Source organism: Vigna angularis, chromosome 6 (assembly GCF_016808095.1).
Source record: "Vigna angularis cultivar LongXiaoDou No.4 chromosome 6, ASM1680809v1, whole genome shotgun sequence".
Classification (NCBI taxonomy): domain Eukaryota; kingdom Viridiplantae; phylum Streptophyta; class Magnoliopsida; order Fabales; family Fabaceae; genus Vigna; species Vigna angularis.
In genome coordinates this window covers 24,830,160-24,844,797 of record NC_068975.1, presented here as the reverse complement: position 1 = coordinate 24,844,797, position 14,638 = coordinate 24,830,160, and the positions used below count along the sequence as shown (strand labels likewise).

At 34.9% G+C, this 14,638-nt stretch overlaps 3 protein-coding genes and 1 non-coding gene across 6 annotated transcripts; 2 read left to right on the top strand and 2 right to left on the bottom strand.

Annotated features, from left to right (window-relative positions):
* Positions 1-488: 488 nt before the first annotated feature.
* Positions 489-1,997, bottom strand: LOC108342537 (psbQ-like protein 3, chloroplastic). Of its 2 annotated transcripts, none has more exons than XM_017580325.2 (3): positions 1,894-1,997; positions 1,136-1,612; positions 489-818 (listed from the first exon to the last, which is right to left on the bottom strand). In XM_017580325.2, the coding sequence occupies exons 2-3, from the start codon at positions 1,592-1,594 to the stop codon at positions 723-725; spliced, it is 555 nt and encodes a 184-aa protein (XP_017435814.1). In that variant the 5' UTR covers positions 1,595-1,612; positions 1,894-1,997; the 3' UTR covers positions 489-722. The 2 variants fall into 2 exon arrangements, with proteins under 2 accessions (XP_017435814.1, XP_017435813.1); XM_017580324.2 differs by having other exon boundaries at positions 1,899-1,980.
* A 321-nt stretch (positions 1,998-2,318) lies between these two features.
* LOC108343081 (auxin response factor 8) lies at positions 2,319-9,359 on the top strand. Of its 2 annotated transcripts, none has more exons than XM_052879105.1 (14): positions 2,319-2,987; positions 3,208-3,320; positions 3,478-3,576; positions 3,679-3,735; positions 3,826-3,981; positions 4,059-4,143; positions 4,934-5,024; positions 5,116-5,280; positions 5,364-5,486; positions 6,085-6,160; positions 6,905-7,052; positions 7,430-8,421; positions 8,505-8,695; positions 8,823-9,359. In XM_052879105.1, the coding sequence occupies exons 1-14, from the start codon at positions 2,945-2,947 to the stop codon at positions 8,998-9,000; spliced, it is 2,517 nt and encodes an 838-aa protein (XP_052735065.1). In that variant the 5' UTR covers positions 2,319-2,944; the 3' UTR covers positions 9,001-9,359. The 2 variants fall into 2 exon arrangements, with proteins under 2 accessions (XP_052735065.1, XP_052735064.1); XM_052879104.1 differs by having other exon boundaries at positions 3,205-3,320.
* Positions 9,360-10,399: 1,040 nt separating this feature from the next.
* Positions 10,400-10,472, top strand: TRNAE-CUC (transfer RNA glutamic acid (anticodon CUC)). Its single transcript has one exon. It is a non-coding gene; the product is annotated as a tRNA-Glu (tRNA).
* A 1,481-nt stretch (positions 10,473-11,953) lies between these two features.
* On the bottom strand, positions 11,954-12,924 carry LOC108341532 (uncharacterized). Its single transcript, XM_017579206.2, has one exon. It carries the CDS (start codon positions 12,775-12,777, stop codon positions 12,238-12,240), a length of 540 nt encoding a protein of 179 aa, XP_017434695.2. The 5' UTR covers positions 12,778-12,924; the 3' UTR covers positions 11,954-12,237.
* Positions 12,925-14,638: the final 1,714 nt, after the last annotated feature.

Below are 14,638 nucleotides of genomic sequence, written 5' to 3'. Positions count from 1 at the left end.
TAGGTATTGATTTATGATACATGAACATTAATTATATTGACTAAGGGAAACACTTATTAATGTGCATCTATTTTTTTGTTATTCCATATTATTTTAAAAAGGAAAATTTAATATTTTTATGATGTTTTTTTATTCTTTCTAGAATATGCCTACTCCAATGCAAAAGTAGTTTGGTTTGAACTCCATAAAAATACGGTATAACTTAAGTCTATCAAAAGATTAATTTTATTATAGTTTTCATAATAGATGTGTTTGACTCATTTACATTATATGAGGATATTTGTGAACAAAACTAATATCCTATTTTAAACAAGACAAAGTAATACAATTGACTCTTTAGATAAAAGAAGTTCAATATTAACAAAAGATAAATAAACAATCTAATACATAGTAATTTTTTAATAAAAAATATTTGAGACAATTTTTGAAATAGTCTTTTTATCTAGATAAACTTTGATAGAAAAAAGGCAAAGTTTTAACTTCAACAATTAAAAAATCTATCTTATAGAAGTTCTGTATCAAAATTGAACATCTTAGTGTCAAATATAATCAAACATTCAATAATTTTACTCTTCACGTTCAAACCCATGATCTATAATTGTATATAACAGGGTTCTTCTTCTTCATTACTCCACTTCTTGCAGCAAGCAATGTTGGTAACTGTTCGCATAAACTTATCAAGAGCAGTTCAATCCTCCATTTTCAAAAGTCTACAGTGAACACTATAATCTGTATATAATGTCATTGACAGCCACAACAATGTTCTCATAACACTGCCACACTTGTGGTCCATCTCTACCCCTTGCTGCATAATCTAGCTGCAATGTTTTCACCATACATGAATCTTGTCAATCGATCACATTTTCACACAAAAAAGAACAATAATTTTTTAGTCAAGAAGCTATCTGACAGAGTTTCAATGCAAAATCCGAAAGCAAACTTGAATATCAAGTATCAATTTACCAATTAGATTCTTCTAAGTATAAGTTGTATAGTTCAATCGATTAAGGATCATGCACATTGCTTTCTCTAATTAATGAGCAACAAGAAACCAGACAATGAATACATATCTCTGACACATTTATGGTTATGAAATTGAAAATGCAGCTGAAAATGGGCATGTTGTAACACTTACTCTAGTTACATTGTTGAAGAGAGTGGAATAAAGCTTCCTTAGTTCTGGCCTCTCAATTCCAGGCTTGCTCTGGATTATGATATATATGTCTTTCTTGAGAACTGCTGAGCTCTGTCTTAGATATCTTTGTGCTTCTGTCCACGATTCTGACTCTAACAATTCTTTAACTTGTAACAAATCTTGTGCATGATTTCTCACACCACGCAGGGCCTCTTCAGCTGTCATGTCAGGGGCCACAAATCTAAAATCAAATGCATTTGCATTTTGTGTACTAAAAATATCTTCTCCACCCAAAATCAAGGGGGTTATGATTGCCAAAAATCCCACCCTTCTGGTGAATTTCAATGATAATTCCTTCTGCTGTAAATGCCGGAAAGAAGGTTTGAGTTTAACACAGCATGTGAATGTTGGAAACAAGTGCGACAAGTTTGGTTGCAAAATCAATGATCTTAACTCCATTGCAAAGGGAACTAACTCCTGAAAACATCCACCGTATTTATTACTTCACATGAATTGTTTTATTCCTGATTTATGTTCAGAAAGGCAATTTTATATGATTTAGTACCATGTCTTTTTAATGATGAAAACAACATGTAACGAAGAAGGGTTGAATGAAGAAATAAAATTGACCCATAACAAATTGAATGCAAAGTTGGTTGATTTCATGAAGGGAGTTTGGAATGTTGAAGAGAAAATAAGAGAAAACAAAAATGGAAGTGATGAAATAGTAGAAAGTAGAAGAAGGTAAAGAGCCTTACCTTACCTTATCTAGATGAAAGATGAAGCGAAATTGTATGGACGACCAATTTGCTTTTGCTTTGGGTGATGATAATCTCTTTGCTTTTAACTTTTTCTTCTACTTATTACCCTTCACATCCATTTGCGGAGCACGCGCTTACACAGATATTTTAAAAATAAAAAAACAATATTTAATAATAGTTTAAAATAACAATTATTTTATGGTACTAATATTTTCCTCTATATACTCCGTACTTCTGACAGCGACCTGTGAAGGATGGTGGCACATGCTTGCTGTCACATCACTCCGAACAACGGTCCAGATTTTCCACGTACGGATGATCCAACGGCTGAGATGGTTTCATCCGCCCATAACACTATAACATGGATTTTCTCTCTCCTACGCTTTCTCTCTCTACTGCAGCATGTCCAGCTTGGTCGGGAACCCCTTATATATGGCAAAGACTCTTCTTTTATTTTCTCTCTCTGTCATTTTCTCTCTCCTCTCTCATCACACTCTCTCTATCTCTGCATTGGTTCAAAGCCAAAAAATCCTGACTTGGGTCTCCATCGAAAGTGATAGGCCACAAAAGAGAGCCTTTAGTTTCAACATCACACTTCATTCTCAGCTTTCATGGCGATCTCGGGGAACGTGCCACCGTTGCTGCAGTTCACTCCAATTGGGTTTGCTTTCTGCTTTGAAATTTGCTAAAAGAGGAGCAAAATAAAAATTTTAAAAAAGAAAACTTTGTTGTTGTTGGAGTCTGCAGGGCTGGTTTTGTGTTCTGGGGTTCTAGAGTGGTTGTGAATTTGTTGGGATGTTGTGGTCTTTGGATTTGGGCTTCGTTTGATTGTTTTAGATTGTTGGGTTTTATGTGCGCACTCTATGGAGTGAGTGCATTGGCATCATGTTGGAGGACGAGGGTGTTGTTGGGGATGCTTGCTTATGCAATGGCTTGAAGCAAATTGAGGCTAGTGGCTTTGAGCTAGGGTTTCATGTGTGATTGGTTGATTGGTATACTAGTGTCTTTGTGTAAAAGAGAAAAATAAAAGAAGGTAAAGCTTGATGATATGAAGCTTTCAACATCAGGTTTGGGGCAGCAGGGATTAGAAGGTATCCATTCTATTCCAATTCTCTCTTTTTACCTTTTTATTATTTGTTAAATTGAGCTAACATTCTGTGCTCTTAGTGTGGCTTCTTGTCATAGTTGTATATAAATGTAAGGTGTCCCTTTCATACCCCTTTTGTGTTGCTTGAACATGCTTGTGAGTTTTTTGTTTTCCTTTTCCCTTTTTGATAATTTGATTGATGTGTGAGTAATGATGGTTAGTAGGGGAGAAGAAGTGTCTGAATTCTGAGCTATGGCATGCATGCGCGGGGCCCCTGGTGTCCCTACCAACTGCAGGGACTCGTGTGGTTTACTTCCCTCAGGGTCATAGTGAGCAGGTTTTTGTTTCTTTTTTTGACTACTTACTCTACTCTAGATTGCGTCAATTTGCATAATACAGAAGAAATAGAGTGTTTCATGTAAACTTGAATTGAAACCAATTCAAATGATTCTATAAATAGAAATTGAGATGGATATGTCAAATATTGATTCCAGGTTGCTGCCACAACTAACAGAGAAATTGATGGACACATTCCCAATTACCCGAGCTTGCCACCCCAGTTAATTTGTCAACTGCACAATGTTACAATGCATGTGGGTATACTATGTTTTCCTTTTAGTTATGTATCATGATTGAGCTATGGCTGCCTACTGTTAAGAGTAAACTCAGTGAACTGCACATGTGTTAATTTTCAGGCAGATGTTGAAACGGATGAAGTGTATGCTCAAATGACATTGCAGCCGTTGACTCCGGTATCCTGTTGTTCTTTGATGAGCTCAGTGTATGAGTTATGAACCTCTATGATTCTGCTACTGAGCTTTCTTTTTTAACTTTGGATGTAGCAAGAGCAGAAAGATACATTTCTTCCTATGGAATTGGGCATTCCCAGTAAGCAGCCATCAAATTATTTTTGCAAGACATTAACAGCCAGTGATACCAGTACACATGGAGGATTCTCTGTTCCTCGTCGTGCTGCTGAGAAAGTTTTCCCTCCACTGGTAATGTTCATATTTTAAATTTGTGTTTGGTTCTTGTTGGGATAGATGCATTTATCTTATATCTGTGCGCCATACAGGATTTCTCACAGCAGCCACCAGCACAGGAACTGATTGCCAGGGATCTCCATGATGTTGAATGGAAATTTCGGCATATTTTTCGGGGTAGGATTCTAGTTCTTTATCGATTCAAGTGTATGATCTTGTTAGGGACTCTCGCATTAGACTTTGGGGCAAGGCACTTTAGTAGTCAGCATCTCTAGCAGATCTAATTTTTAATCTGAAAAGTCCTTATACTTTTTTTCAGTAGATTTTAAATAAGTTCTTGTATGTTATAAACTGTAATGTGGTCCCTGATCTTGATTATGTCAGGTCCCTACAAGCACTTAATTAAAAATGTTTGAAATTACAATGACTCCTTTATAATTTTGGAACTATTAAGGGGGACCTATTCAAAACATTGTAAGAGTACAGGGAAGTACTAAAGATTAATGTAGCCTATCATAAATGGCATAAGAGATGGGAAGCCAACTGTGTGTACTCGTGTTAAATATGTTTTGCTTACTACTTGCTAGATTTTTCTTCTTCTGTATATTTCACAAATTTAACTGATGTGCATGCAAACCATCAACTGTATCAATACAACTTCTATGACCATATCTCAATCCTCTTCTTAGTATTTTGGTAATTGCTAGTTGTTCCATGCAAGAGAATAGGCCAGTAAATGTAATGATCATTTACTTTCAAACGATTTATTTTTTCATTTCCTTGACTTATTTATGTCATGAATTTGCCTGTATATTTTTTGGTTTGAGTCAATTATTCTACTTTAACAGTAGCATTAAACTTTAAAAACACAGCTGTTAAAATTGGAAATGCGTACTAGTGTCATTATTAATTTTACTACTTATACATGAGCACAAGCGCACAATATGTTGCATTCATATAATTGCAGGACAGCCGAAACGACACCTTCTTACTACAGGCTGGAGTATATTTGTTAGTGCCAAGAGACTCGTGGCTGGAGATTCTGTGCTTTTCATTTGGTACTTTAACCTCTTGAAGTGATATTTTCTTTCCCCCATGAAAGCTGGAGATTGATTCTTTTTTGCCTTTCCTATGTATTTTTACATTTAGGAATGAGAAGAATCAGCTTCTTTTGGGAATCCGCCGTGCCAATAGACCACAAACTGTAATGCCATCATCGGTTCTATCCAGTGATAGCATGCACATTGGACTTCTTGCTGCTGCTGCCCATGCTGCAGCGACTAATAGCTGTTTTACCGTGTTTTATAATCCGAGGTTCTGAATGTTGTCGAAGTTTATACTCATGAAATTCTTTTTCAATTAATCATAATGTTTTTTAATAGTTACGTCATTGGCAGGGCTAGTCCATCTGAGTTCGTCATACCACTTTCAAAATATATCAAAGCTGTGTACCATACACGTATTTCTGTTGGTATGCGTTTCAGGATGCTTTTCGAGACTGAAGAATCAAGTGTCCGCAGGTACAAATCAGTAGATTTTATTTTTCCTTAAGAAACAATAGTATTTTTGCTCTTGAAAATCTAGAGACGTTTCTTTTGACTCTTAGACCAGTTAATTGTATTTTTCATAGATAGACATACTTATGATACAGAATCTGTGCCTTTTAAATAAATAAAAATAGTAATAGCTTGCCTTTGCCTATAATGAGGGTGATATGTTGCGTGTATAGAATGGTTGGATACAAGTTTCGTGGTGTACCAGTCAGTAATTTTAGTCTTGCCCAGTTCTAAAAGCTGTGTAGGAAATGACATGGTGAGAAAAATCATATAGATCTATTGCATAGTTGGCTAGCCCTTATTTAGAATGTGAGAGATAAAACTTTAGCAGCTGCAATCTGAAGAAAGGATATGTCAACTGCTAAGTTTGGGGATTCTGGTACCGTACTGTTTGTCTTGAAGTTTACTTTTTATTTTATTTTATTATCTTTATTTTGGAACATAATCCAAAAAACCTGGGGTTTTAATCTGAAGACTGTGGAGACCAGTAGAAAAATATTATCAATGCTGTGCCATACAATTGCTTCATTTACTTATCAGTGTGTCATCTTTGTTTTTGAAGGTACATGGGTACAATAACTGGCATAAGTGATTTGGATTCTGTTCGGTGGCCGAATTCTCATTGGCGCTCTGTCAAGGTAAGGAAGAAAACATTGCACTGTAGTCAAAAGACTATATAGCAGTAATGACATTCACAATACTCCTTTGATAAATACACTGCATAAGGATGCAGTCATTTTAGATATCTGACCAGATTTAATTATAATATCTAGTCCTGTTTCATGAACTTGGTATTTTATTCTTATCAAACCTTAAGTTTTATTGCAGTGTCTGTAGTATTGCCTCCATCCTTTTTGCAGTACTAGTTTCCCTTCATCTAGCACCTGAAATAACCCTTCGTTGCATCAGAGCTTATGAAATATTGAATATTGAATTTAATTTGTGTGGTTCCTCCTACCCTATCCGCCATTAAATGAAAGAAAAAAGAAGTATACTATCAATCATAGGCTTCTGTTACGACTTTGACAAATGAACGTTCAATTAAGAAAGGGGTCAGTTGAAAGCTATGAACAACTTAATTTGGTTTTGAAAAACCATTGTAGTTTTTGTGTTGCTTGATCGATTCAGAGGGAAGGGAACAATAGACTCAAATCTAGCTTATTTCTCATTCTTTCTTATCATGTGTTTTTGTTCTGATTCCTTTTATTACTACTACTACTTCTACATAAATAAGGGAATGTTATGCTTAAGCATCAAATGGTCATTTGTGATTTGTAACAAAGACCGCTCTATGACAATACCATTTTAAAAGTATCAGTACTTGATTTCATTACATGTTTTAAAATAATTGATGTTGCTTGATTTTTGTTCTGCTGTGCTAGGTTGGTTGGGATGAATCAACAGCTGGGGAGAGACAACCACGAGTGTCTCTGTGGGAAATTGAGCCATTAACAACATTCCCTATGTACCCGTCATTATTTCCCCTTAGACTGAAACGTCCATGGCATCCTGGCTCCTCATCTCTGCATGGTATTTTTATTCTCTAAATGGTTTATTCTTTTGAAGATTTTGTTACCCACTAGATTGTTAGTGAGATACGACTTGCTTTTTTAATGAAAGGAGATTTTATCTCCAAAAGGAGGATGACAAGGTGCATGAAGAAATATCCTCCCAAAACAGTCAAGAAATAATTTTTTTGGACTTTGATGGGGCATGAATTGGCATTGGACATTATGTAACTGGAAATTTTAAAATTTTACAAAAAATGAAATTATTCCTAGTGATCTAAAAAGCAAGTATCCTAAATATGGTGTTGTGGTCTCATTCATCCCTTATCTTTCCTAGCAAATGACAGTTGTTTTGAGAATCTACTTTTTGTGACCTTTCTTTACTAAATCTTGTTACAGATGGTAGAGATGAAGCAAGTAATGGGCTGATGTGGCTGAGGGGTGGAGCTGTAGACCAAGGTCTCAATTCGCTAAATTTTCAAGGAGCTGGTATGTTGCCCTGGATGCAGCAGAGAATGGACCCCACTTTACTAGGAAGTGATCAGAATCAACAGTACCAAGCCATGTTGGCAGCTGGGTTGCAGAATCTAGGCAGTGGATATCTCATGAAGCAACAAATGATGAATTTTCAACAGCCTTTCCACTATCTTCAGCAATCAGGAAACAGCAATTCTCCTTTGCAACTTCAGTCGCAGCAATCAGTTCAACAATCTGTATCTTCTAACATGCTGCAGCCACAAGCCCATGTACTGACAGAGAACCTCTCTCAGCACCTACTTCAGAAACCGCACAACAATCAAGAAGTCCAAGCGCAACAGCAGCAGCATTCTTATCAAGAATCGCTCTTAATTCCAAGTGATCAGCTCCATCAGAGACAACACTCTGGCGTTCCTTCACCATCGTATTCAAAACCAGATTTCTTGGATTCGAGCATGAAGTTCCCTGTTTCAGTTTCTCCCGGACAAAACATGCTTAGTTCACTTTGCCCTGAAGGAAGTGGAAATCTCTTGAATTTATCAAGGAGTGCTCCGTCCTTACTGAGTGAACAGCAATGGACTCAAAAGTATGCACCTGTGCAGGTCAATGCTTATGGAAGCACTGTGTCGCAGACACAATATTCTGGAAAAGATTCTGCAATGGTGCTACCACATCTTAACTCAGATGCCCAAAATTCAACTCTATTTGGTGTCAATATTGATTCATCTGGCCTTCTTCTTCCCACCACAGTCCCTGGTTACAGCACCTCATCTGCGGATACTAATTCATCAACAATGCCATTAGGGGAGTCTGGTTTCCAGGGTTCTCTGTTTGGTTGCATGCAAGATTCGTCAGAGTTGTTGCAAAGCGCAGGGCATGTTGATCCACAAAACCAGACTCAAACCTTTGTGAAGGTATGATTTTCAAGTATTCTTTGGCCTTTTCAAGTATGATTTTCTTATATCTAAACGAGGTGTTTAATTTTATCATTTAACAGGTATACAAATCAGGGTCTGTTGGGCGCTCACTTGACATATCCCGGTTCAGCAGCTATCATGAACTGCGTGAGGAGTTGGCTCAGATGTTTGGAATTGAGGGCAAGTTGGAAGACCCTCCTAGATCAGGCTGGCAGCTTGTGTTCGTTGACAGGGAGAACGATGTTCTTCTCCTTGGAGACGATCCGTGGGAGTAAGTACCAGTTTCATTTGTGCTACTTTTTTACTCAATGAGCTAGCATTGAGATTGAAATGTTTCATTTCACTTGGCTTATGTTCATTAGCCCTTTCTTCAATGGTGTGTGTTTTACATCTTGCAGATCATTCGTGAATAATGTTTGGTATATCAAAATACTTTCACCTGAAGACATTCAGAAAATGGGGGAACAAGCAGTGGAATCCCTTGCTCTAGGTTCAGGACAAAGGCTCAATGGCACTGGTGCTGAGTCTCAGGACATTGTTTCTGGACCACCATCAATTGGCTCACTTGAATACTGAGATAATTGAAACATGTATTCCTCTAGGCTCCATGGTCTAGAGAATTTCTGTGCATGTTTATTGCTTTGGTTGGAATATCTTGTGTAGGATCAGTTCCCCCATTTCACCACCTTTTATTGTTTCTATCAGCATTGAAGAAAATATATATTTATGATGAAAAAACTTAGGACATGCTTGTGTGCCAATTGAACATGGGGCACTGCAAGCTAGAGTTAGTGTTGCTGCTATTATTTTAGCATAATATTTGATTAAACTTTTGCATGAACTAATGTACTCTATATAGGAAACTAGAGAAGGCTGTTTATGCTTGAACTGTCTATGTATTCTACAATGGCATTTGTATGAGTAGTATTTTACTATATTGTTGTCAAAATCATCACCTACCATATACCATTGAGATGTCTCTTAAGTGCTACTATGTTGTTGCAACGTATTGTTTTTGCAGGGTTTAGTTTCTCACAAATATTTGAACCTTTTAATAATTTTTTTTTCTAAATAGTTACTCCCTACTCAATACTTACTGGCTATATTTTATCGGTGGATTTGTGATAAAATGTGAAAACTAAATATTTTTCTGTATTCGGGTTTGGATTATGGCATATCGCAATTTCTGGGTACTAAAGTTTTTGTGCGAAAGTTAATGCTTATGATGACTGATAGGAAGTCGTTGACAGGAAATTAAACAAAACAATAATATTCAGGAGGAAATAAGTGAATGCAAGAGTAAATTAAAGTAAACATTTTGAAGTTCTGCAATACATAAGAACATGTATTTTTTTTTATCTTCATACTTATCTCAATTACTTAAAAATGATAAACTAACTTCTTTTTTGCGTTAACCCTCTTAAATGTATATGCAAAGATATTGCAATGGGAATCCTTGTAAAGAAAGATACTATTGTAAATATGGAAAAATATGAATGTGTTTTTATTTATAAGCTTTTAATTCAAAACATAAAATGTTTTATTTCAGCTCTTTTAAATCACTTTTACCCTTAAACAAATTGACTAGCTAAGTTAAAATTTAAAATAAAAATTAAAAAAACCTTAGAAAGTTATGCAACTTACCCCTTTACTTTTTATTTATTATAAGACTAAATCATGGTTTCTATTATTTATCACCTTTCTGTTAAGAAAAATTTAATTCATAAAAATCATTAAAATTGAAATAAGAATATAATATTACAATTTCGCTTTAAGAAAAATATTTTAGTTTTAATTTATAATAATTTGCTTTCCGTATTGAAGAGTCAGTGACATGAATTCAATTTCCTTCGTAAGTTAATAAATGACTTAAAATAAGTAAAAATAAAAGTATTGATTTAATGGAAAGAAAGAAAAAATGGAACAGAAATTAAAAGTTAGGTAAATTATAATAGAAGCTTTAGTTTCCAAGATCTCCGTTGTAGTCTAGTTGGTTAGGATACTCGGCTCTCACCCGAGAGACCCGGGTTCAAGTCCCGGCAACGGAATTTTTTTACTGATTAAATCAAAAATCGAATTACCATTAATTATGCCAACAAAATTACCATTAATTTATCTGTTTATATATAATAGCTTCTGATAAGGGGTTTACATCTTTTGAAATCAGCAAACTCCTATATTAAACTGAATGCGGCATTGAGTCAAACAATTTTTCATGTATTGAGTTTCTGTGGAGCCTCATAGGACAATGACCCTTCTCTAAGCCTTGGTGTTGATGTAAGAAGGAAGGGCATGAAATGTACTGAAACCTAGGTTTGCTTCAACTGAAAGGCTCGGAATATACTTAAAACGAGAGAGACATACTAAATATCACTCAAAATAGAAAAGTAAAACACATAGTCGACAATAACTACATAATATATCATGTTTATCAGCATAAACGATTATATTACAAAGATTCTAAACACGTTTGTTTGAAAATCAGTATAATAATTTATATGTCACTCAATCAATTATGGATATCTTTCTCCCTTTTATTAAAGTAATTTTTACTCAGTTTAGTATAATCCAGTTAACTTTACTTTTAACTCTACTTCTCTTTTCTTTTCATTTCTTTTCCACTTTCTGCTTTACCACTTTAATTCCAAGTCTGGCAGAAATCCGAAGATGAAGCACAAACACCTTACAAACCCAAAATTTCACTGATTTTTCATTTGTTGGAAAGGACGGAGTAACAACAATAACATCACACAAGGCTGCAGTTTTCCTCTTTACTACGATAACCAAAACTAAAAACAATATTGCTTGCATTATTCTCAAGATGCTGATATTGACACAAACTATTCAGCAAAACTGGATACGTGCAAGGCAAAAATACAGCCACAGTTATTCTAAATTCCTTCTTAGTAAACATTATCATACTGCAATCTGACTGGGCGCGAATACTGAACACAACAAAGTACAAACTTAAGCCCCAATGTGCAAATTCTCTGAGTTAATCGATTTAGAAGATTCAATTAGTTTAGCAATACCAACAAGAGTCAACATTCACAAAATACTTTAGAATTTAGAAGCTCCACGATTTCAACAATATTAATACAGAAATACAAAATCACAGATCATTCCATAGATGCAAAATGATGCAGAAGAAGCTCACGGAAGAAAACAAGAACCCAATGAACCCCAACAATATTATATACCAGATCAGACCAAAACCTCTACACAGAATTCTCGCTTAGTCATCCAAAATCACATTGAAACAACAATAGATCGCGTTGAATCATTCTAAATCAAACTAACTCAACAATGTCATACCATAGCACATTAAACTCAGATTTTAACCCCTTTCCCCAGATTTCAAGACAAAATCAATTACAAACAGAATCATTTTCATTCAAAATCAATTATAGAGAAGCTGACCCTGAGTCAATTATGCAACATTCACCCAGAGACACCCAAAATTGAGATTAGCAATCACAAATCAGCAGAACCTGCATAAAAGATAATGATGAAAAGCAACGCTTCCAAATAAAACCCGAGTAAATACATAAATACTACTATATATGACGACTAGTTCCATATCCAAGGCAATGATTAACGCCAAAAACACCATGGCTCGCCAGTTAGAAATAAAACAACGCAAATACACCAAATTCAAAAGTAAACATGTAACATAGAATAAGCAGACACAAATACATGGCCAAAGTTCGCACCATTCGATACTTTCTCTGTTCAATTCACCTATAATTATTAACAACCAACATCAACCACACGGTTACCAAGAGATATCCCCAATCTCAACATTCGGGGATTTTATACTGAGCCTTTGGCAAGCGTTGGAGCGGCGGCAACGGTCTCCGGGGCCGGAATATTGACGTACCCTAACTTTTTGGGGCTATCGATCTCTTCGTCTGAGGAGAAGTCGTCGTAGGCCGCAGCGTGGTGGCGTATAGGGAAAACAGACCAGACGAGGTACATGGTAGCGGCGGTGAGGGCTCCGCAGCCTACACCGAAGAGAAGCGCGAGGGCGACGCTAAGGATGTCTTTGGTGCGGTCGCGGAGGGAGGAGAAGTCATACGCGGAGGCAAACCCTAGAGGGGCGCGTGGGTTGACGCGCTCCTGCTGTGGGAGCGCGTGGGGGAAGAAAACGTCGTAGGAAGAACGTTTGTCGGTGATGAAAATAGGAGTGAAGGATCGGATCTCGGTGATGGTGGCGAAGGTGTTGGAGTTAGGGTTGCGGAAGGAGTAGGAGGAGATTATGAAGGTCCTGCAAGGACGCGCCGTCACGGAGGTAGCGGAGAGGGCGAGGATGACGGCGGCTACGAAAAGGACGGCGATCGCGACACGGGCCATGAGGGACGAAAAATTGGAATTGGAAGAGAAAATGGGAAGAGATATTGGTGTGAGGGAGAAGAAGAGGGGAATGGGAAAAGATAAGAAAAGAAATTAAAAAAACGAAAGACGAAGGTGGTATGGTGTGAGTTTCCTAATGGTGTAGGTTCCAATAACAAGTCAAATAGTAATTAATTACACATTAAATTACCCTTTTTGAAATAAAAAAAATACTTTGATTCCTTTCAATTTTAATAAAATTTAATTGACTAACTCTTAAAAAATAGAAATTGCTAATTTATTCATTAACATTAAACATTTTTTTAAAAATATATGGTAGATTCCAATGACAAACTAATTGGTAATTAATTACTACGCAATTTGATGTGTTGATAGAGAGTAAAGAATTAAAAAATGATAAAAACAATATAGTGAACGCAAATAAAAATATTAGATTTAATGTTTTTGTTTGATAGATGGAAGAAAAATAGATGTTGAAAAAGAATAGAGAATATAAATTAGGAGAAAGATAGAGAGAGGGAAAAAATAATATATATATATATATTAAAAAAAATATTTTTTAAATTATACTAATTGCTTTTGAAAATGAATCGGGTAGAGTTAAAGTTTATTTGAGTGACGAGTTAAATCTGAAAAGATTTAGTTAGTTTGTTTTACTTTTGAGAGATATTTTTTAAATTGGGCAGATCTATTCCTTTTATAGACTATTTAAACAAAAATAAGTAGACATTTTATTTGAAAAAGCCAAAAAACATCTTACAAGCATATTCCACTAACGAGTACATTTAGGGAATATAGATTATGTTGAAATTAAAAAACATTACTTTGACAAACTTTACATTTACTTTTTACTCTATTAAGAAAAAACATGTATACAAGTCATAAACATGTCAAATGAATATAAGTAATCTCAGATACTAAAATTCCAAAGGAACATTCAATATCCTATGAATACGGTGGTTGGGGTTTCTAAGATTTTCCATGATAAAATGGCAGACAGTTCAACATTATAAGACCCACAACAATGTCTAAATTTCCAATGCATCTATCTTAATGCTTGGTCACCTACAATGAGATATTTTGAATAGCTGCATTATCATATATCACCAACTTTAGAAGCTCAATTTATTAATAATATCATGGTTAATTATGTCAGTTACATACACAATTTTCCCCTGCCTTAAATTAACAAAGAAAATAAATTTGTTTTTAGGTTATGAGTCAAGTAATTAATTAAAAGAAAAAGTATTTTGTCAAAATACACAGAACATTCCGTTATATGTATATGATTTGTAATAATAATAATAATAAATTCTTGGTTAACTAGCTTAATTTTTTACAACAGAGTTTATGATAAAAACTCATCAAAATTTGATTTTTTTTATTTAAATAGCTCATAATTAAATTTGCAACATAATTATCATATAATAAAAGCACAATAAGCAAGCACACTCTTTAGTCTCTATTCAATTTAAGTCATCACCAAGCGAAACTACATATTTTAATTCCCCTATTAACTTACACAGTTTTTGTTTTTGTAGATAAACTTTTTTCGCAGACAAAATAACAAGTGTTGGTTTGAATGGATTTGAGATGATATTAGAGAATGAATTTATTAAAGAGGGCAGAAAAATAATCTTTATATATATAAAAAATAGATCAGTTAAATTAGTCCATCTCATAGATTCTAACTTACATGGATTGGATCAAAACAATCCACTTAACCAAAAAATTCTATATTAAAAAAGTCAACAACAACGTCAAATATCTATAAAATTTTATAAATGGAAATATGTGTATGATTTTCTTTTAACATGTTAATATTTTATTTCTAATAATATTTAAAACAAATTCTCTTATT

Coding starts and splice junctions, on each gene's coding strand:
- LOC108342537 (XM_017580325.2), bottom strand. CDS start 1,594: ATGGAGTTAAGATCATTGATTTTGCAACCAAACTTGTCGCACTTGTTT. Junction 819..1,135: donor TCTTCAACAATGTAACTAGA/GTAAGTGTTACA, acceptor AAAACATTGCAG/CTAGATTATGCAGCAAGGGG.
- LOC108343081 (XM_052879104.1), top strand. CDS start 2,945: ATGAAGCTTTCAACATCAGGTTTGGGGCAGCAGGGATTAGAAG. Junction 3,982..4,058: donor AGAAAGTTTTCCCTCCACTG/GTAATGTTCATA, acceptor TGCGCCATACAG/GATTTCTCACAGCAGCCACC. Junction 6,161..6,904: donor CTCATTGGCGCTCTGTCAAG/GTAAGGAAGAAA, acceptor CTGCTGTGCTAG/GTTGGTTGGGATGAATCAAC.
- LOC108341532 (XM_017579206.2), bottom strand. CDS start 12,777: ATGGCCCGTGTCGCGATCGCCGTCCTTTTCGTAGCCGCCGTCATCCTC.